Consider the following 25,479-nt stretch of genomic DNA (forward strand, 5'->3'; position numbering starts at 1 on the left):
ATATTTGATTTGAAAATATAATTAACTTTATAACTTTATAAGTAAGCCATTTAAAATTTCAAGTCATTTCAATTATTATATTTTTTTCAAAAATGTTTTAAGTAAATTGCCAAAATAGCTCCATGGTGGCGAATACAACAACCAGTTAAATTTCACTTTGGGTCTAACATGTTAATAAATATTTTTGTTATGTTTTTCTGATAACTTAGTATCATCAACATTATAATATACCTATTTAATTGAAGACTTTTATGTTCAGTATCTCATTAAAAACAATTGGGAATTAAAGTTCTTACTCTGGAATAAACATAAATTTATTTTTCATTTTTCAATATAATATAAAAATGTTAAAACAACAAACAAAACCATATCTTAATTACAATCTTTTTTTTTAAATAACAAATAAAAAAAAAACTAATCCCAAATGCGAATAGCTAAGGTGTATTCTGTATTGCAAAGGGGACAACGCTTATCAAGTAACTGGTTTACACATTCTTCACAATACACTTTGTGCCCACAAGGTACAAGTGCGTGTGTTCTTGCATTATCCCTACATACAACACACACTATTTCAGTGTTAAGACTTACTTCAGGGAGGTTAGTATTAACTTGGACATATGGAATATCCAGAGGTTCATCATCCCTACCATATACTTCCTGCCACATAACTAACGCCAGGTCTTCCGGAACAAAAAAATCACGTTCATCCCCTGGTATAGAGTTTAAAGACATATTAGAGTATCAAAAATACAGAATTATAAATATTTTAATTTTCTTACAGTCATGTTCTTCTGGCTCAGGATTTTCAACTATAGCTCTATTAAGAAGCTCTTGAAGTTGAAAAAACACAACAAAATAATAATTAAGAATAATAATATTATTTTATTTATAAATAATAATACTAATATATTCTTACGATTAGCAGTTGACAGTGAATCGTCTGAATCATCAATCACTACTCGTTGCCTTCTCGGCCTTAAAATAAACGAATCCAAGCTCTCATTGGAATCAAGATGTTCATCTTGAGCTTCATTGTCTTCATGATCTGTATAGGGTAGATTACTATGAATTGCTGAAAACAATAATTTGAACAATTTTTATTTATTTAAATACCTAATAATAATAATAATAATAATAATATATTCTTACAATGAGGAGCTTGTACAGCATCATCTAGATTTTCTAATAATTGCTGCCCTGGGCTAGAAATAAATGAATCCAAGCTCTCATTTGAATTTTCCCTAGATACTAAATATTCTGTAATTAGCATTATAATTTGTTAAAAATAATTTTAATTTGTAATTATTAAAAAATAATAATTTGTTCTTACCTTGATTGGCATGATCTGATTCATCTTGTAGTTGTACATTTACAGTTTCATCTTGTTGATGTAGTGGTTCATTGTCCCTAGTATTGTGCGGCTGGTTATCGGCTTGCTGTATATTTATGGCAAAATGTCGTTGGCGTTCTTCATAAGAAGCCACTGTATAAGAACACCGGTTTAGAAATTCTTTGGTGCTTATAAGACCTAATTTAAGTTGTCTAGTAGCATGTTGAATGCGCTCACTATTGACAATATATCTAGTTCTTGTATTCCTTGTCGGAGTTAAACCATTTTGTAGTTGATTAACTACAATATTATAGTTTCTAATTAAATCACATAGTTTATCTGTAAACAGACATACATAAAATATTTTAAATGTTATTTAGTAATTGCTAATTACTTATTATATCCAACAAATCAATTTGTACTTCTCTACATAATAAAGTATTGCCCAAAACGCCAAAACCAATAGTTATATGTAATATACTAGTTTATTTATTTATTTTAATATCACAGATTTTTTAAGATGAATATAAAGTATAAACTGACAGTTAATGTACAAAAAAGAAAAAAAATATTATTATAGTTAATTTATTGAATACCTAGTAGTGGCTAAAATTATTGATTGGGAATGATAAAATAATATAATATGATCTTTACAGGAATACAAATTAACTGTACTATGAATATTATTTGTATTTACCTCAAAGTTAATTTCTATAAAAGAATCATTGATGTTATTTAATATTTTTTTTTTAAAAGAAAAGTAACAACTATTTCTTCTTTCTTTGAGATTTTAAATTTAAAAAGCCTAAAACAGATCACCAATATAGTTAGAACGTGGTAGCCTTTCAGTTGTTACACTTAAATAAAATATTTTGGTATATTATATTATAAAATTGTATATCTTTTTGATTATTATGACTAATATGATAAGACTATTACTAAAATAATAACCCTTTATATATAGAGATCTTATTCTAATAAGTGACATGCATTAGCATTTGGAAGAGTTTATATTTTAAAATCATTAAACTTTAATCAGTTGAGTTTAGTACAAAGAAAGTGATTTATTTTGTTTTGGATATTATATGGGTAAATACAAGAGTAAAAAAGATACTATATTTTAATTTTAAAGCAACAGTTATAAACAAAATTTTAATCTTTAAAACTAAAATTATGAATTTAACAATATGCCATAACAAATGTATAAGTGTAGATCAACACTTACTCAAAAACACCCAGATGTTTGGATGAGCTACCCCAAATGAATATCTTAGTTTATTATGAAAAGATTCTATGTGGTTATTTGTTCTTCTTGCCTGATCACAAACTGAGATTATTTCCACACCCACTCTGTGTATCCAAAATCTAAAGAAAATATTTTCATATAGTTATAGTATACATTGTAGTCATTGTACCTATATCTTTAATTTTACCAACTTAATTTCCCTAAAATAATTTTATACACACCTTTCATAATAATCGAATAAACTATTCATATCTATTAAATTTCTTCTTGCATACCTCTTGATTATTCTAAATCCCTTAACAATTTTTTGTTTTGGGAGTAAGGGTAATACTAGTAGTTTTTTAAGTACATTTCGGGCGTTTTCATTATTATGAACTAAATTAAGGTAGCCCAAAGTTTTCATCTTTTTCCAGACAGCCTAAAAATCAAAAGTCATATTAATACATTTTTTTTCTTCTGTATAGTGTATATAATAAATTACTTGATTGTGATGAAACCAACATCCTATAGGTTTCGCCGTAGGAAAATGTTCAACCAATGTTGTTCGTAAACTACTTTCATAATCGGTCATAATTTTACGAGGTCTAAAATTTGGGAGTATATTAGATTTAATAAACGAAATGACAGATTGATAGCTTGATTTTTTCTTCGACTCCATTAATGCATAAACAAGAGGAAAACTCTATAAAAATTAGCATACATTAATTATTATTATATATTTAAAATTTACATTTACAAATTAATAGTTATGTTATGTTTATACAAAATATACAAGTAGTGTATTACATACATGGTTATTTATAATCCCATGAAGAACCAAAAGTTGGTAAGACTTTGGTTTTGATGGCGTTATTCTAAAAGTACAATCAGCGTGTAGTTCTCTTTTACAAATAGTCAGTGCATTATTAATCATAGTTTGACTAGCAAATATGATAGAATAATTTCCCAGATTATCTTCTACACAACCTAAAACAATAATTATTATTATTGTAACTATGATTCTGCTTCTCTTTCTTCTTAATATGAATATTTTTAATATCGTATTCAGGATGGCGTACATCATGTAATAATACACTCATAAAGTACCTTTATAAATTATTTCATCATTAACTTGGTAACGATTCAGATCTCTATTTTCAAATAAATTGCCTAGTTGTTTCAGTGTATCTGGTATGAGGGGCAGAGAAGATTTTCTGGCCCTTCTCATTAGAGTTTCTGCCGAACGCTGTGTATATATTGCAGATGCTTCTGGAAAACTAAAAAAAAAAAATATAAATTGGAATTTTTTATTAATAAATACAAAAATTGCAACTGTGGCGGATATGCAATTATTTTTAAGTGTAGCAAAAGATATCCATATATCCTAATGACATATTACACATTTGTTTCATACTAAATAGTCTATAAGATAGAGAACTAATTAATTTATTAGTTAGTTCTATTTAATATTTATTATTCTTATAAATTATAATATACTTTCGTGCTTCTTCATCATAAATCAATGTTAAAGGTTTAACTTGGCGGCTTGATTGAGATTTCAGGTTCTCTTTAAATTGTTTTAATTGTAGATTCTGCAGATCTTGTTCATGGTTATGTCTTTGAATTGATATAATATCACCATTCTGTATTTTTTTAATGGACGCTGAACAGAAATATTTTTTGGAATATTTACACTTATAATACCTAAAGAAAAATAAGAATCAAGAAATTTTTTTAAAAACTATTTCATGGGTCAAAAACAAAAAAAGTTTATTATGTCTTATAAATTGCATAAGAAATGTTGCTAAATATTTCAATATTTTTGTTGATTATATACTACTCATAACAGTTATAACTTATAAGCATCAGGTATAAATTCAAGGACACCACCAGAGAAATGGCTCAGTAGGTGCAAAATACTTTTAGTGTCAATTAAGTATCCCTGAACCTAAATTTATAACACATTTACACATAATTAAATAAATCATAACTAATTTTGTTTATTAATTCCAAGATAAACGGGTAATTGGAAAAATTAAAAGCTACATAACTGTGATGAATTTTTAAAATTATAAGGATTCATAATTTATTATATTAATTAATAATTAAATACTTACTACTTACTTCATGTAAATTGGTTATTAATTGTAGTATAAAATAATTAATAATTTGGAAAAATATACCAGTTAATGAAATAACACTTAATTTTATTGATATATTGATTTAATCTTTAATATATCCAAGTAGAGCTTTGGATTTGAAGGAAACTTGTTTTTTCTAGTGTATTCTTGCTTTTTTACTATTCAAGTTTAAATTTTTAATTGCATTTTTTAGCTTTAAATTTATTTATTCTACAATACAATTAAAATATGAATATAACTTATATTATTATGTAACAATACAATAAACAATTTATGTTTTTTACATTTTAAAAATGAATTTAGATTAGTCAGAATAATCCACTAATCAGAGTAAAAGTTGTGTTACATTTACATAATGAAAGTAAATAGCAATAACTTTATTTTAATTTAGTTAGAACTTAAGTTTTTAATAATAATTCATTCAATCTGCCAATCATTTCCAATCAGTGTACATATATGCATATTTGAAAAATGTTGCATATTCAACATGTTTTGGAAAAAAGTTAATATTTTGTTATTATTTACAAAATAATTGGTATGCAGCGGATACAGTATTATAGTATTTATTTATTTTTATAGTACCTACTGTTTTATTATTAACTTATTAGTAAGTATAGTTTGATTGTAATATTTTAAAAGAAAGGTGGGTGTTCTAACCCTACAAATTAATTACTTAACGTAAATTGTTAATTTGATTTCTACAATAAAAAAAAAAATGAATTTCATTACATTTTTCTCATAAAACAATTAATACAATCATAAGACTTGGTAGTACCTAGTTAAATTATCAAACCAAAACTATATTTATGTTAATACATTTTGAAATTGGTTATTGGGTGGGAGTGTAGTTTGCTTTGTAAATAAATTGACTCCATAAAGTGTCATACATTGGGCTAACAGTAGCTGATATGACGTATCCTATATAACAGCGGTTCCCAACACATGGGCTGCGGACCATATAATATTAACATTAATAACGTATTTATTTAAAATAATATTGTTGTATATTTTTATAATATACCTAATAATATTATACATATTATAATATACGAGTATACACGTATATAGGTGTACTATTAATCATAAGTGGGCCTCAAAGATTCATATATATTTATTCCTGGTGAGTTGGGTACACACTTGTCATATTATAAATTATAATATGTATTATATATTAACCTCGATTATATAACTTACATACAATAACTAATTACACACTTACGCCAATCATATAGCGTATCCAACTTAACGCTTATCCATATTTATATTTTAATTTTTAATTTATTTTTATAAGAAAACTTAAAATTTAAATGCTTAATATATTTTGTTTACGAACATTTTTAGGGCATAAAAGCCATTTTTAAGCCTTTTTTTATATTTTTTAGGGCATTAAAACATTATTTATTTATTTTTTTTTTTTTTATTATTTTTTAGGTCATCTACATCGACTACATCAACATCCTATATCTACTAATTACTAATAAAATACAATATTTTAGCCTATCTACTCCGAATAATCGGTATACTCTGGATACTCACGTTATTCCATTTCGTTTTCCGTGTCCATTCTTCACATATTCATAACCATCGTATTCCATTATTAATTAATACTTAATACAATACAATTAGAAGTTATTAAGTAAGTAATACTAATAAGTAATAACTTATAATAATGTGCAGTGTACAGTGCAGAGTAGCGACTATAAACGGTATACACTAAACAATAAGCGCTGAGTGGTGACCACCAATAATTGATATACATTATTTTATAATAATGTTATATAAAACATCTCGTAGTTATTTTTATCGTCACAAACGTATATTTTTAGACATAAAATGGTTAAAATAATTTACTTGGATAATAATTTGTCAAAAATATCTCGTTAACTATTATTAGCATTGATTAAAATAATACAATCGTATTATATAAAATATAGCTATAATGTGTTGTATTAATAAAATAGCTGTCGAGAATAATTTTCTTTTTAATTTTGATAATAACGTTTTTGGACCAATAAGCTAGAAAAATACATTAATTAAACTTTATACAAATAGCCAAGTTTAATACGTACCTAGCTACAATACATAATATATATAAATATATAAAACTACAATTATTCTATAAAACCATTTTTCAAAGTAAATGGGTTGATATAATTTAGCAAGTATTGTCATTTATCAGAATAACATGGTAGTTATCTTCAAAAATACATCAGGTGCTTACTTAAAAAGAATTAGTACTCTCTACTACTATTTTGGTTAACCAAAAGAATAAAATACTCTTAGACGTACAGTTCAATAGGGGTACTTATTCCAAATCAGCATATTGCCAATACTTACCAGCTTTAGTATTACAGAATTATATACAAATGCTATACGAAAAAGTATCGTTTAAGTAAAAAATATAAAGTACCAGTATATAGTTACTAGCTACATAATACGTAAATATATAATACACTTCAGCAATATATCATATGATATTGTGATTTGTGAGCACAAACTGCATAGAAGCACATTCAGTCTTAAACTAGGGAGTGCTAAAATTTTTTCCCCTAAAGTGATCCGTGGGTAGCAAATCCCACACCCCCTTTTACGGTAATACATAAATGTTATTTCCTAAACATTTGAAATGCTTATAAATAAAAATTGTGACTAACGATTTTTGATTTTTTTTTTACTGCGATAAGTACAACTTAAAAGAAATCTTGTATTACATTTTAAAAATTTTTTGGATAGCCAAATTTTTTCATCGGCATTTTAAGAAAAAAAATTTAGAAAAGTCGAAAATTTCAATTGTCTATAAGTAGCTTAAAAAAGGTCAAAATATTTTGAAAATGTAATCGTAAATAGATAGGTAACGCTAGTATAAACTTATGGTGAAAATCTCAAGTATTTACAATAATTCATTTACGAGTTACAGGATAATAAAAAATCGATTTTGTCAAAAACTGATTATGCGTAAAATTCCCATTTTTCTGTCATTTTTTTAGGGTTTTCCCGACGCTTTTGAAAACTATTGGAAATTTTTTACTTTTGACCCTCAAAGTACCAACTAGATGAATTTTCCTTTTCAACGAAGAACTGAAGTCAAAAATCGAAGCATTATTACTACTCCAAAAAGTGATGACAGACACAAAAATTAAAATTAAAATTAAAAAAAATTAAAAAAAACATCACTCCGTTCAGAATCTAAAACACACATTATTGTAAAATCAATACATTCATCACTCCGTTCAGAATCTAAAATAATTCGATTTAAAAAAATATATTCTATTCACATAGATACAATCTTATTAAAATAATTATTTAAATAAAAATGTATTCGATTAATGCCGGGACAAATCTCGGTGGCTCGTTACAATAATATACTAAATGGCCTGATAATATTTTAGAAATTAAAAATATATAGTATACGAAAAAACATAGAAGTTTAATAAATATAATGCATAAATAGGTATTACCTTATCAGCTCATGTGATTTTAATTATCTTATATATTATGTGTAATTTTTTATATAAACATAAAATATTGAAAATATTTTTTAAATAATAAAGATTTTTATTTATTATTATTTTTTTTTTTTTACATACTTATGACCAAATCGTTGGTTATTTGCTAATTTTTGGCCCGGCAAAAAAAAATTCCCGGCCTGAAATATTAACCCAGTCCGCCCCTGTTTATGAATAACATGCAGTTAATATTAGATTATGGTGAATTTTTATATTGAGACATTTATGTCAATTTACTCAGATTGTAAAGTATACAATGTATACTATGTATTGTATACTAGTATATTATTGATATAATAAAAGTACAAATTACGTAGCAGTTATTTATATATATTATATATGTATAGTATTTTTATTTACTCAGTATATTACACTGTTATTAATGAATTGATTCTGCTCGAAATTATTTTAAATTTTGTTGCTTGGTATCTTGCTGCAGTGTCACAATAAAATATGTATTATTTGTATTTTGTTGCCATTAAAATATCTGTTAGTTTATTAATATATTTTATATAATTAATGATTACGATATACTGTAATATATAAAATCTTTCTTGAAGTAAGTATAGAGTATCTAAACTAATCTATTATATTATATTCGTGATACCTATCATAATAGAACCTAGAAGGGAAGGTGTTATTGTGTTTAGATACACGTGCTCCAAGAATCCTCTGTGCGAACTGTGCGTCACTGGATACTATTCAATAAGTAGTATAAAAGTAATATAAATGTATAGTATTTGGCTTATATAGGTGTATTCTGTAATAATCTGTTGAGGTAATTACTAAATATTTTTTAAAAAATACTTGCCTTAACTTAATATCTACCTACTATTACACTTAATTTCTTCAACGAGGTTTCAGTCACAGGCTCGTATAATTGCTGCAATACCTCGGTCAACTGACATTGAAAGACTGATTTTATATTATAATATTATGAAAACTTCTAAGAAAAACTCATTGTCTCGGGATATTATGATAAATGCACTTTATATTAAATTTTATATGAATACTTTTACTTGATCCAATTTAACCCATTATTTGCTGTAATTCAATGGCTAAAATTGAAAAATAAACATTCTAAGATAGGTATCTTTTTTAGGTACAACCATAGACCATATACTCAGTATAAGGTCTATGGGTACAACCAAAAAACACTTTTCAAGAATATTTTGAAATGATTTTTTATGAACGTTAATTCATGGTAAAAATAATATTTACTAGGCAATAAAGAGTCATTTTAATTGAATTAGTTAATCGATACATTACTTATGTACAATGACATTTATAATACATGATACATTTATAATGTATGTTAAATGTTAATTATAGTTTTTGATAAAAAAAAAAAACAGGTGTTTAAAATGCATTATTTACTACTATCAAAATAACAATAACTTATAAAGTTATAACTTATATAAACAAAAGTTGTAGTATTGGTTTTACCTACTTAATAAGGAATTAAAAGGATTCATCATCATTATGTGTACATAACTGGTTATAAAATTTCAACTGAAATATTGTGTGTAGTACAATTTTTAAATAAAATTAAAAATGTTAGGGTCTAATGGCTAATGTATTTTTATTTTTGTGTCTAATGACACTTTTCTAGTAGAAATAATATCAAAATTTCAATTTCAAAGTATGTTTATATAAGTATATATAGAAACAAATTAAACGGATCATGAAGGGGGGTACAATCATAAAATCATTTACTTATATTATAATATAACAGTAATTAGAACTTGGGTTTTAATTACTATTTATAATTTTCTTATAGAATGAAATTCCTAGGTTCTATAATACTATATAATATAAAAATGATTAATTAGGCTAAAAATTGAAATACATATTAAATATATTTAGTATGCAGAGTAGGGGTAAAACAATGGAATATAATATATTCAAAAATAGATACCAATAATTTAAAAAAAGGACAGGCAAAATGATTTTGTCCGAATTGTACGATAGCAAAAACTAGTGCCAATCCTGTCACTTGATCAAAATTTTGTCGGAATAATAAATTCAAGATTTTGCCTTTCAATGGTTTACTAATTCAAGATTTTGACGGATTAATTTATTCAAGATTTTGCCGTTCAAGGTATTGCCTTTCAACGGTTTACTAATTCAAAATTTCGACGGATTAATTTATTCAAGATTTTGCCGTTCTTGCAAATATTGGTTCAAGATATCGACTTTCATTGTTTTAAAGTTCAAGATTTTGCTATGCACCCAATTGTTTCACTGCCATTAATTTACTATCAATTATATTCAATAACCCTTACACGCACATTATATAAACCCAATATTATTAGCAGTATCTTCTAGTCCATTTTCAGCATAGGATGTTGATACTTTCTTAAATGGTAGAAATGTGAATTCATGTTTCTGCATGCCTTGAGTAATCTGACATACGTCCATCTGAAAAAATGTAGTAAGTTAATAATGTATAATTGTTAAAGAATAACTTGAGAATTCAGTATTTTATAAGCAGTTAAAAATATGAATATAAAATACGAGTCAAAATAATCATATAAAAACATGTTTTATAGTGTTTATAAAGCATCAGCTTAAATAAAATGTATGCAAATTATTAATTTTAAATTAGAATCATTTTCTTAATATAGTGGTCCAGGTTTCAAGAGATTAACATGAGAATTGTGTGTTTTATAAACAGTTAAAAAAATGAATTTTTAATATTCATCAAAATTATCATAAAAAAGCATGTTTTTTAGTGTTTATGAAGAATCAGCTTACATAATATCTATAGAAGTTAATAATGGTAAATTAGAATCATTTTCTTAATATAGTGGTCCAGGTTTCAAGAGATTAACTTGAGAATTGTTTGTTTTATAAACAGTTAAAAAAATGAATTTTTAATATTCGTCAAAATTATCATATAAAATCATGTTTTATAGCATTATTGAAGTATCAGCTTAAATGAAATGTATGCTAGTTTTTAATGGTAAATTAGAATCATTTTCTTAATAAAGTGGTCCAGGTTTCAAGAGATTAACATGAGAATTGTGTGTTTTATAAACAGTTAAAAAAATGAATTTTTAATATTCGTCAAAATTATCATATAAAATCATGTTTTATAGCGTTATTGAAGTATCAGCTTAAATGAAATGTATGCTAGTTAATAATGGTAAATTAGAATAATTTTCTTAATCTAATGGTCTGACTTTCATGACACTAACTTGAGAATTCACTGTTTTATAAGCAGTTAAAAATATGAATTTAAAATACGAGTCAAAATAATCATATAAAAACATGTTTTATAGTGTTTATGAAGTATCAGCTTATATGATATATATGGAAGTTGGTAATGTTAAATAAGAATCATATACTTAATCTAATGGTCTGGATTACATGACACTAACTTTTTGTTACACTACTATTAATTGACTATCAATTATATTCAATATCCATTACTCGTACTATGCATAAAACTATTATTATTATCAGGATCGTCTAGTCCATTTTCAACGTAGGATGTTGAAACTTTCCCATATGGTAGAAATGGTAATTCATGTCTCAATATGTCCTGAGTATATCTGGTGTACAGCCATCTAAAAAAAAAAATAGTAAGTTAAATATGTATAATGGTTGGAGGACAAAATGTCACTACTAGATACCATAAGGAGGACGACAATTTTCATATAACAACTAGTACGTGGACAACACTGAGTAATTCAGAAGTGGAAACTATCAAAACATAAACTAACAGACAAACTTCATTTTTATACAAAATACATGAAAGGAATTTACAATTGAAACTTAAATACAAATACGAATGTAAAACTGCAAAACATTTATAACAGATGATAATAAATAATAATTATGATAAGCCATAAAAGATAGTACAAATATACCAGAATGTTTTGTAGAAGGAATTCAAATGTATTATGAGTGTAACTAAAAAATACATTTGTAAAACAACTGAAAATCGCTCCTTTTCAATACGAAAAAATGTTAAGTTGTATTATTCGTCAAAATTAACTTATAAATTCATATTTTATAGTTTTTATGAAGTAAAAATATCAGGTAAAATGAAAAAAATGAAAGTTAAAAATTATAAATTAGAATCATTTTCTTGATCTAGTAGTCAAGGATCAAGACACTTACTTGTGTTAACTTCGGGCATAAAATATGAACAATCCGTTTATAATATCAAAAATCTTAATTAAAAAATAACGAGTAGACTCAAAAGCTAAGTAAAAACAACGACCCGTTACGATACACAGCAGTACGGTGAACGCCACACAACTATCTAGTTTCATTCTGAGGCGGTTCGGCCGACGGATGTCGTCCCCACTACGGCGACGCTCACGCCCTCTGTTGGTGTATATATTTAATATTTGACTGTTTTATAAGCAGATTAAAATAGGAATTCATAATATGTTTCTCAAACTTATCATATAAAAACATGTTTTTGAAGTGTTTATGAAGAATCAGCTAACATAATATTTATAGAAGTTAATAATAGTAAATAAGAATCATTTACTTAATATAATGGTCTGGATTTCATGACACTAACTTAAGAATTGAGTGTTTTATAAGCAGATAATAATTTGAATTTTTAATATTCGTAAAGATTATCATATAAAATAATGTTTTATAGTGTTTATGAAGCATCAGCTTAAATGAAATGTATGCAAATTAATAATGGTAAATTAGAATCATTTTCTTAATATAGTGGTCCAGGTTTCAAGAGATTAACATGAGAATTGTGTGTTTTATAAACAGTTAAAAAAATGAATTTTTAATATTCGTCAAAATTATCATATAAAATCATGTTTTATAGCGTTATTGAAGTATCAGCTTAAATGAAATGTATGCTAGTTAATAATGGTAAATTAGAATAATTTTCTTAATCTAATGGTCTGACTTTCATGACACTAACTTGAGAATTCACTGTTTTATAAGCAGTTAAAAATATGAATTTAAAATACGAGTCAAAATAATCATATAAAAACATGTTTTATAGTGTTTATGAAGTATCAGCTTATATGATATATATGGAAGTTGGTAATGTTAAATAAGAATCATATACTTAATCTAATGGTCTGGATTTCATGACACTAACTTTTTGTTACACTACTATTAATTGACTATCAATTATATTCAATATCCATTACTCGTACTATGCATAAAACTATTATTATTATCAGGATCGTCTAGTCCATTTTCAACGTAGGATGTTGAAACTTTCCCATATGGTAGAAATGGTAATTCATGTCTCAATATGTCCTGAGTATATCTGGTGTACAGCCATCTAAAAAAAAAAATAGTAAGTTAAATATGTATAATGGTTGGAGGACAAAATGTCACTACTAGATACCATAAGGAGGACGACAATTTTCATATAACAACTAGTACGTGGACAACACTGAGTAATTCAGAAGTGGAAACCATCAAAACATAAACTAACAGACAAACTTCATTTTTATACAAAATACATGAAAGGAATTTACAATTGAAACTTAAATACAAATACGAATGTAAAACTGCAAAACATTTATAACAGATGATAATAAATAATAATTATGATAAGCCATAAAAGATAGTACAAATATACCAGAATGTTTTGTAGAAGGAATTCAAATGTATTATGAGTGTAACTAAAAAATACATTTGTAAAACAACTGAAAATCGCTCCTTTTCAATACGAAAAAATGTTAAGTTGTATTATTCGTCAAAATTAACTTATAAATTCATATTTTATAGTTTTTATGAAGTAAAAATATCAGGTAAAATGAAAAAAATGAAAGTTAAAAATTATAAATTAGAATCATTTTCTTGATCTAGTAGTCAAGGATCAAGACACTTACTTGTGTTAACTTCGGGCATAAAATATGAACAATCCGTTTATAATATCAAAAATCTTAATTAAAAAATAACGAGTAGACTCAAAAGCTAAGTAAAAACAACGACCCGTTACGATACACAGCAGTACGGTGAACGCCACACAACTATCTAGTTTCATTCTGAGGCGGTTCGGCCGACGGATGTCGTCCCCACTACGGCGACGCTCACGCCCTCTGTTGGTGTATATATTTAATATTTGACTGTTTTATAAGCAGATTAAAATAGGAATTCATATGTTTCTCAAACTTATCATATAAAAACATGTTTTTGAAGTGTTTATGAAGAATCAGCTAACATAATATTTATAGAAGTTAATAATAGTAAATAAGAATCATTTACTTAATATAATGGTCTGGATTTCATGACACTAACTTAAGAATTGAGTGTTTTATAAGCAGATAATAATTTGAATTTTTAATATTCGTAAAGATTATCATATAAAATAATGTTTTATAGTGTTTATGAAGCATCAGCTTAAATGAAATGTATGCAAATTAATAATGGTAAATTAGAATCATTTTCTTAATATAGTGGTCCAGGTTTCAAGAGATTAACATGAGAATTGTGTGTTTTATAAACAGTTAAAAAAATGAATTTTTAATATTCGTCAAAATTATCATAAAAAAGCATGTTTTTTAGTGTTTATGAAGAATCAGCTTACATAATATCTATAGAAGTTAATAATGGTAAATTAGAATCATTTTCTTAATATAGTGGTCCAGGTTTCAAGAGATTAACTTGAGAATTGTTTGTTTTATAAACAGTTAAAAAAATGAATTTTTAATATTCATCAAAATTATCATATAAAATCATGTTTTATAGCATTATTGAAGTATCAGCTTAAATGAAATGTATGTAAATTAATAATGGTAAATTAGAATCATTTTCTTAATATAGTGGTCCAGGTTTCAAGAGATTAACTTGAGAATTGTGTGTTTTATAAACAGTTAAAAAAAATTAAATTTTTAATATTCGTCAAAATTATCATAAAAAAGCATGTTTTAAAATGTTATTGAAGTATCAGCTTAAATGAAATGGTTGCAAGTTAATAATGGTAACTCTTAAGAATGAAAATTACAAGTCAAAGGTGTTAACTAACATTTTATTCAGATTATTAACAAATCTCAATTGTTTCACTGCCATTAATTTACTATCAATTATATTCAATAACCCTTACACGCACATTATATAAACCCAATATTATTAGCAGTATCTTCTAGTCCATTTTCAGCATAGGATGTTGATACTTTCTTAAATGGTAGAAATGTGAATTCATGTTTCTGCATGCCTTGAGTGATCTGACATACGTCCATCTGAAAAAATGTAGTAAGTTAATAATGTATAATTGTTAAAGAATAACTTGAGAATTCAGTATTTTATAAGCAGTTAAAAATATGAATATAAAATACGAGTCAAAATAATCATATAAAAACATGTTTTATAGTGTTTATAAAGCATCAGCTTAAATGAAAAATATGCAAATTATTAATTTTAAATTAGAATCATTTTCTTAATATAGTGGTCCAGGTTTCAAGAGATTAACATGAGAATTGTGTGTTTTATAAACAGTTAAAAAAATGAATTTTTAATATTCGTCAAAATTATCATAAAAAAGCATGTTTTTTAGTGTTTATGAAGAATCAGCTTACATAATATCTATAGAAGTTAATAATGGTAAATTAGAATCATTTTCTTAATATAGTGGTCCAGGTTTCAAGAGATTAACTTGAGAATTGTTTGTTTTATAAACAGTTAAAAAAATGAATTTTTAATATTCGTCAAAATTATCATATAAAATCATGTTTTATAGCATTATTGAAGTATCAGCTTAAATGAAATGTATGCTAGTTTTTAATGGTAAATTAGAATCATTTTCTTAATAAAGTGGTCCAGGTTTCAAGAGATTAACATGAGAATTGTGTGTTTTATAAACAGTTAAAAAAATGAATTTTTAATATTCGTCAAAATTATCATATAAAATCATGTTTTATAGCGTTATTGAAGTATCAGCTTAAATGAAATGTATGCTAGTTAATAATGGTAAATTAGAATAATTTTCTTAATCTAATGGTCTGACTTTCATGACACTAACTTGAGAATTCACTGTTTTATAAGCAGTTAAAAATATGAATTTAAAATACGAGTCAAAATAATCATATAAAAACATGTTTTATAGTGTTTATGAAGTATCAGCTTATATGATATATATGGAAGTTGGTAATGTTAAATAAGAATCATATACTTAATCTAATGGTCTGGATTACATGACACTAACTTTTTGTTACACTACTATTAATTGACTATCAATTATATTCAATATCCATTACTCGTACTATGCATAAAACTATTATTATTATCAGGATCGTCTAGTCCATTTTCAACGTAGGATGTTGAAACTTTCCCATATGGTAGAAATGGTAATTCATGTCTCAATATGTCCTGAGTATATCTGGTGTACAGCCATCTAAAAAAAAAAATAGTAAGTTAAATATGTATAATGGTTGGAGGACAAAATGTCACTACTAGATACCATAAGGAGGACGACAATTTTCATATAACAACTAGTACGTGGACAACACTGAGTAATTCAGAAGTGGAAACTATCAAAACATAAACTAACAGACAAACTTCATTTTTATACAAAATACATGAAAGGAATTTACAATTGAAACTTAAATACAAATACGAATGTAAAACTGCAAAACATTTATAACAGATGATAATAAATAATAATTATGATAAGCCATAAAAGATAGTACAAATATACCAGAATGTTTTGTAGAAGGAATTCAAATGTATTATGAGTGTAACTAAAAAATACATTTGTAAAACAACTGAAAATCGCTCCTTTTCAATACGAAAAAATGTTAAGTTGTATTATTCGTCAAAATTAACTTATAAAATCATATTTTATAGTTTTTATGAAGTAAAAATATCAGGTAAAATGAAAAAAATGAAAGTTAAAAATTATAAATTAGAATCATTTTCTTGATCTAGTAGTCAAGGATCAAGACACTTACTTGTGTTAACTTCGGGCATAAAATATGAACAATCCGTTTATAATATCAAAAATCTTAATTAAAAAATAACGAGTAGACTCAAAAGCTAAGTAAAAACAACGACCCGTTACGATACACAGCAGTACGGTGAACGCCACACAACTATCTAGTTTCATTCTGAGGCGGTTCGGCCGACGGATGTCGTCCCCACTACGGCGACGCTCACGCCCTCTGTTGGTGTATATATTTAATATTTGACTGTTTTATAAGCAGATTAAAATAGGAATTCATATGTTTCTCAAACTTATCATATAAAAACATGTTTTTGAAGTGTTTATGAAGAATCAGCTAACATAATATTTATAGAAGTTAATAATAGTAAATAAGAATCATTTACTTAATATAATGGTCTGGATTTCATGACACTAACTTAAGAATTGAGTGTTTTATAAGCAGATAATAATTTGAATTTTTAATATTCGTAAAGATTATCATATAAAATAATGTTTTATAGTGTTTATGAAGCATCAGCTTAAATGAAATGTATGCAAATTAATAATGGTAAATTAGAATCATTTTCTTAATATAGTGGTCCAGGTTTCAAGAGATTAACATGAGAATTGTGTGTTTTATAAACAGTTAAAAAAATGAATTTTTAATATTCGTCAAAATTATCATAAAAAAGCATGTTTTTTAGTGTTTATGAAGAATCAGCTTACATAATATCTATAGAAGTTAATAATGGTAAATTAGAATCATTTTCTTAATATAGTGGTCCAGGTTTCAAGAGATTAACTTGAGAATTGTTTGTTTTATAAACAGTTAAAAAAATGAATTTTTAATATTCATCAAAATTATCATATAAAATCATGTTTTATAGCATTATTGAAGTATCAGCTTAAATGAAATGTATGTAAATTAATAATGGTAAATTAGAATCATTTTCTTAATATAGTGGTCCAGGTTTCAAGAGATTAACTTGAGAATTGAGTGTTTTATAAGCAGATAATAATTTGAATTTTTAATATTCGTAAAGATTATCATATAAAATAATGTTGTATAGTGTTTATGAAGCATCAGCTTAAATGAAATGTATGCAAATTAATAATGGTAAATTAAATTCATTTTCTTAATATAGTGGTCCAGGTTTCAAGAGATTAACATGAGAATTGTGTGTTTTATAAACAGTTAAAAAAAATTAAATTTTTAATATTCGTCAAAATTATCATAAAAAAGCATGTTTTAAAATGTTATTGAAGTATCAGCTTAAATGAAATGGTTGCAAGTTAATAATGGTAACTCTTAAGAATGAAAATTACAAGTCAAAGGTGTTAACTAAAATTTTATTCAGATTATTAACAAATCTCAATTGTTTCACTGCCATTAATTTACTATCAATTATATTCAATAACCCTTACACGCACATTATATAAACCCAATATTATTAGCAGTATCTTCTAGTCCATTTTCAGCATAGGATGTTGATACTTTCTTAAATGGTAGAAATGTGAATTCATGTTTCTGCATGCCTTGAGTGATCTGACATACGTCCATCTGAAAAAATGTAGTAAGTTAATAATGTATAATTGTTAAAGAATAACTTGAGAATTCAGTATTTTATAAGCAGTTAAAAATATGAATATAAAATACGAGTCAAAATAATCATATAAAAACATGTTTTATAGTGTTTATAAAGCATCAGCTTAAATGAAAAATATGCAAATTATTAATTTTAAATTAGAATCATTTTCTTAATATAGTGGTCCAGGTTTCAAGAGATTAACTTGAGAATTGTTTGATTTATAAACAGTTAAAAAAATGAATTTTTAATATTCGTCAAAATTATCATATAAAATCATGTTTTATAGCGTTATTGAAGTATCAGCTTAAATGAAATGTATGCTAGTTAATAATGGTAAATTAGAATAATTTTCTTAATCTAATGGTCTGACTTTCATGACACTAACTTGAGAATTCACTGTTTTATAAGCAGTTAAAAATATGAATTTAAAATACGAGTCAAAATAATCATATAAAAACATGTTTTATAGTGTTTATGAAGTATCAGCTTATATGATATATATGGAAGTTGGTAATGTTAAATAAGAATCATATACTTAATCTAATGGTCTGGATTTCATGACACTAACTTTTTGTTACACTACTATTAATTGACTATCAATTATATTCAATATCCATTACTCGTACTATGCATAAAACTATTATTATTATCAGGATCGTCTAGTCCATTTTCAACGTAGGATGTTGAAACTTTCCCATATGGTAGAAATGGTAATTCATGTCTCAATATGTCCTGAGTATATCTGGTGTACAGCCATCTAAAAAAAATAATAGTAAGTTAAATATGTATAATGGTTGGAGGACAAAATGTCACTACTAGATACCATAAGGAGGACGACAATTTTCATATAACAACTAGTACGTGGACAACACTGAGTAATTCAGAAGTGGAAACTATCAAAACATAAACTAACAGACAAACTTCATTTTTATACAAAATACATGAAAGGAATTTACAATTGAAACTTAAATACAAATACGAATGTAAAACTGCAAAACATTTATAACAGATGATAATAAATAATAATTATGATAAGCCATAAAAGATAGTACAAATATACCAGAATGTTTTGTAGAAGGAATTCAAATGTATTATGAGTGTAACTAAAAAATACATTTGTAAAACAACTGAAAATCGCTCCTTTTCAATACGAAAAAATGTTAAGTTGTATTATTCGTCAAAATTAACTTATAAAATCATATTTTATAGTTTTTATGAAGTAAAAATATCAGGTAAAATGAAAAAAATGAAAGTTAAAAATTATAAATTAGAATCATTTTCTTGATCTAGTAGTCAAGGATCAAGACACTTACTTGTGTTAACTTCGGGCATAAAATATGAACAATCCGTTTATAATATCAAAAATCTTAATTAAAAAATAACGAGTAGACTCAAAAGCTAAGTAAAAACAACGACCCGTTACGATACACAGCAGTACGGTGAACGCCACACAACTATCTAGTTTCATTCTGAGGCGGTTCGGCCGACGGATGTCGTCCCCACTACGGCGACGCTCACGCCCTCTGTTGGTGTATATATTTAATATTTGACTGTTTTATAAGCAGATTAAAATAGGAATTCATATGTTTCTCAAACTTATCATATAAAAACATGTTTTTGAAGTGTTTATGAAGAATCAGCTAACATAATATTTATAGAAGTTAATAATAGTAAATAAGAATCATTTACTTAATATAATGGTCTGGATTTCATGACACTAACTTAAGAATTGAGTGTTTTATAAGCAGATAATAATTTGAATTTTTAATATTCGTAAAGATTATCATATAAAATAATGTTTTATAGTGTTTATGAAGCATCAGCTTAAATGAAATGTATGCAAATTAATAATGGTAAATTAGAATCATTTTCTTAATATAGTGGTCCAGGTTTCAAGAGATTAACTTGAGAATTGTTTGTTTTATAAACAGTTAAAAAAATGAATTTTTAATATTCATCAAAATTATCATATAAAATCATGTTTTATAGCATTATTGAAGTATCAGCTTAAATGAAATGTATGTAAATTAATAATGGTAAATTAGAATCATTTTCTTAATATAGTGGTCCAGGTTTCAAGAGATTAACTTGAGAATTGAGTGTTTTATAAGCAGATAATAATTTGAATTTTTAATATTCGTAAAGATTATCATATAAAATAATGTTGTATAGTGTTTATGAAGCATCAGCTTAAATGAAATGTATGCAAATTAATAATGGTAAATTAAATTCATTTTCTTAATATAGTGGTCCAGGTTTCAAGAGATTAACATGAGAATTGTGTGTTTTATAAACAGTTAAAAAAAATTAAATTTTTAATATTCGTCAAAATTATCATAAAAAAGCATGTTTTAAAATGTTATTGAAGTATCAGCTTAAATGAAATGGTTGCAAGTTAATAATGGTAACTCTTAAGAATGAAAATTACAAGTCAAAGGTGTTAACTAACATTTTATTCAGATTATTAACAAATCTCAATTGTTTCACTGCCATTAATTTACTATCAATTATATTCAATAACCCTTACACGCACATTATATAAACCCAATATTATTAGCAGTATCTTCTAGTCCATTTTCAGCATAGGATGTTGATACTTTCTTAAATGGTAGAAATGTGAATTCATGTTTCTGCATGCCTTGAGTAATCTGACATACGTCCATCTGAAAAAATGTAGTAAGTTAATAATGTATAATTGTTAAAGAATAACTTGAGAATTCAGTATTTTATAAGCAGTTAAAAATATGAATATAAAATACGAGTCAAAATAATCATATAAAAACATGTTTTATAGTGTTTATAAAGCATCAGCTTAAATAAAATGTATGCAAATTATTAATTTTAAATTAGAATCATTTTCTTAATATAGTGGTCCAGGTTTCAAGAGATTAACATGAGAATTGTGTGTTTTATAAACAGTTAAAAAAATGAATTTTTAATATTCGTCAAAATTATCATAAAAAAGCATGTTTTTTAGTGTTTATGAAGAATCAGCTTACATAATATCTATAGAAGTTAATAATGGTAAATTAGAATCATTTTCTTAATATAGTGGTCCAGGTTTCAAGAGATTAACTTGAGAATTGTTTGTTTTATAAACAGTTAAAAAATGAATTTTTAATATTCATCAAAATTATCATAAAAAAGCATGTTTTTTAGTGTTTATGAAGAATCAGCTTACATAATATCTATAGAAGTTAATAATGGTAAATTAGAATCAGTTTCTTAATATAGTGGTCCAGGTTTCAAGAGATTAACTTGAGAATTGTTTGTTTTATAAACAGTTAAAAAAATGAATTTTTAATATTCGTCAAAATTATCATATAAAATCATGTTTTATAGCATTATTGAAGTATCAGCTTAAATGAAATGTATGCTAGTTTTTAATGGTAAATTAGAATCATTTTCTTAATAAAGTGGTCCAGGTTTCAAGAGATTAACATGAGAATTGTGTGTTTTATAAACAGTTAAAAAAATGAATTTTTAATATTCGTCAAAATTATCATATAAAATCATGTTTTATAGCGTTATTGAAGTATCAGCTTAAATGAAATGTATGCTAGTTAATAATGGTAAATTAGAATAATTTTCTTAATCTAATGGTCTGACTTTCATGACACTAACTTGAGAATTCACTGTTTTATAAGCAGTTAAAAATATGAATTTAAAATACGAGTCAAAATAATCATATAAAAACATGTTTTATAGTGTTTATGAAGTATCAGCTTATATGATATATATGGAAGTTGGTAATGTTAAATAAGAATCATATACTTAATCTAATGGTCTGGATTACATGACACTAACTTTTTGTTACACTACTATTAATTGACTATCAATTATATTCAATATCCATTACTCGTACTATGCATAAAACTATTATTATTATCAGGATCGTCTAGTCCATTTTCAACGTAGGATGTTGAAACTTTCCCATATGGTAGAAATGGTAATTCATGTCTCAATATGTCCTGAGTATATCTGGTGTACAGCCATCTAAAAAAAAAATAGTAAGTTAAATATGTATAATGGTTGGAGGACAAAATGTCACTACTAGATACCATAAGGAGGACGACAATTTTCATATAACAACTAGTACGTGGACAACACTGAGTAATTCAGAAGTGGAAACTATCAAAACATAAACTAACAGACAAACTTCATTTTTATACAAAATACATGAAAGGAATTTACAATTGAAACTTAAATACAAATACGAATGTAAAACTGCAAAACATTTATAACAGATGATAATAAATAATAATTATGATAAGCCATAAAAGATAGTACAAATATACCAGAATGTTTTGTAGAAGGAATTCAAATGTATTATGAGTGTAACTAAAAAATACATTTGTAAAACAACTGAAAATCGCTCCTTTTCAATACGAAAAAATGTTAAGTTGTATTATTCGTCAAAATTAACTTATAAAATCATATTTTATAGTTTTTATGAAGTAAAAATATCAGGTAAAATGAAAAAAATGAAAGTTAAAAATTATAAATTAGAATCATTTTCTTGATCTAGTAGTCAAGGATCAAGACACTTACTTGTGTTAACTTCGGGCATAAAATATGAACAATCCGTTTATAATATCAAAAATCTTAATTAAAAAATAACGAGTAGACTCAAAAGCTAAGTAAAAACAACGACCCGTTACGATACACAGCAGTACGGTGAACGCCACACAACTATCTAGTTTCATTCTGAGGCGGTTCGGCCGACGGATGTCGTCCCCACTACGGCGACGCTCACGCCCTCTGTTAGTGTATATATTTAATATTTGACTGTTTTATAAGCAGATTAAAATAGGAATTCATATGTTTCTCAAACTTATCATATAAAAACATGTTTTTGAAGTATTTATGAAGAATCAGCTAACATAATATTTATAGAAGTTAATAATAGTAAATAAGAATCATTTACTTAATATAATGGTCTGGATTTCATGACACTAACTTAAGAATTGAGTGTTTTATAAGCAGATAATAATTTGAATTTTTAATATTCGTAAAGATTATCATATAAAATAATGTTTTATAGTGTTTATGAAGCATCAGCTTAAATGAAATGTATGCAAATTAATAATGGTAAATTAGAATCATTTTCTTAATATAGTGGTCCAGGTTTCAAGAGATTAACATGAGAATTGTGTGTTTTATAAACAGTTAAAAAAATGAATTTTTAATATTCGTCAAAATTATCATAAAAAAGCATGTTTTTTAGTGTTTATGAAGAATCAGCTTACATAATATCTATAGAAGTTAATAATGGTAAATTAGAATCATTTTCTTAATATAGTGGTCCAGGTTTCAAGAGATTAACTTGAGAATTGTTTGTTTTATAAACAGTTAAAAAAATGAATTTTTAATATTCATCAAAATTATCATATAAAATCATGTTTTATAGCATTATTGAAGTATCAGCTTAAATGAAATGTATGTAAATTAATAATGGTAAATTAGAATCATTTTCTTAATATAGTGGTCCAGGTTTCAAGAGATTAACTTGAGAATTGAGTGTTTTATAAGCAGATAATAATTTGAATTTTTAATATTCGTAAAGATTATCATATAAAATAATGTTGTATAGTGTTTATGAAGCATCAGCTTAAATGAAATGTATGCCAAATTAATAATGGTAAATTAAATTCATTTTCTTAATATAGTGGTCCAGGTTTCAAGAGATTAACATGAGAATTGTGTGTTTTATAAACAGTTAAAAAAAATTAAATTTTTAATATTCGTCAAAATTATCATAAAAAAGCATGTTTTAAAATGTTATTGAAGTATCAGCTTAAATGAAATGGTTGCAAGTTAATAATGGTAACTCTTAAGAATGAAAATTACAAGTCAAAGGTGTTAACTAAAATTTTATTCAGATTATTAACAAATCTCAATTGTTTCACTGCCATTAATTTACTATCAATTATATTCAATAACCCTTACACGCACATTATATAAACCCAATATTATTAGCAGTATCTTCTAGTCCATTTTCAGCATAGGATGTTGATACTTTCTTAAATGGTAGAAATGTGAATTCATGTTTCTGCATGCCTTGAGTGATCTGACATACGTCCATCTGAAAAAATGTAGTAAGTTAATAATGTATAATTGTTAAAGAATAACTTGAGAATTCAGTATTTTATAAGCAGTTAAAAATATGAATATAAAATACGAGTCAAAATAATCATATAAAAACATGTTTTATAGTGTTTATAAAGCATCAGCTTAAATGAAAAATATGCAAATTATTAATTTTAAATTAGAATCATTTTCTTAATATAGTGGTCCAGGTTTCAAGAGATTAACATGAGAATTGTGTGTTTTATAAACAGTTAAAAAAATGAATTTTTAATATTCGTCAAAATTATCATAAAAAAGCATGTTTTTTAGTGTTTATGAAGAATCAGCTTACATAATATCTATAGAAGTTAATAATGGTAAATTAGAATCATTTTCTTAATATAGTGGTCCAGGTTTCAAGAGATTAACTTGAGAATTGTTTGATTTATAAACAGTTAAAAAAATGAATTTTTAATATTCGTCAAAATTATCATATAAAATCATGTTTTATAGCGTTATTGAAGTATCAGCTTAAATGAAATGTATGCTAGTTAATAATGGTAAATTAGAATAATTTTCTTAATCTAATGGTCTGACTTTCATGACACTAACTTGAGAATTCACTGTTTTATAAGCAGTTAAAAATATGAATTTAAAATACGAGTCAAAATAATCATATAAAAACATGTTTTATAGTGTTTATGAAGTATCAGCTTATATGATATATATGGAAGTTGGTAATGTTAAATAAGAATC

General features: G+C 25.3%; 1 protein-coding gene across 1 annotated transcript; it reads right to left on the minus strand.

Moving 5' to 3' along the window:
* Nucleotides 1-344: 344 nt before the first annotated feature.
* On the minus strand, nucleotides 345-3,821 carry LOC132931340 (uncharacterized). The gene is made up of 10 exons (XM_060997391.1): nucleotides 3,663-3,821; nucleotides 3,367-3,542; nucleotides 3,058-3,258; nucleotides 2,798-2,994; nucleotides 2,556-2,695; nucleotides 1,331-1,669; nucleotides 1,150-1,257; nucleotides 917-1,072; nucleotides 780-830; nucleotides 345-710 (listed from the first exon to the last, which is right to left on the minus strand). The coding sequence occupies exons 1-10, from the start codon at nucleotides 3,781-3,783 to the stop codon at nucleotides 415-417; spliced, it is 1,785 nt and encodes a 594-aa protein (XP_060853374.1). The 5' UTR covers nucleotides 3,784-3,821; the 3' UTR covers nucleotides 345-414.
* Between the last annotated feature and the right edge of the window lie 21,658 nt (nucleotides 3,822-25,479).

The sequence above is a fragment of the Rhopalosiphum padi genome, unplaced genomic scaffold (genome assembly GCF_020882245.1).
Source record: "Rhopalosiphum padi isolate XX-2018 unplaced genomic scaffold, ASM2088224v1 scaffold1, whole genome shotgun sequence".
In the NCBI taxonomy this organism is placed as follows: domain Eukaryota; kingdom Metazoa; phylum Arthropoda; class Insecta; order Hemiptera; family Aphididae; genus Rhopalosiphum; species Rhopalosiphum padi.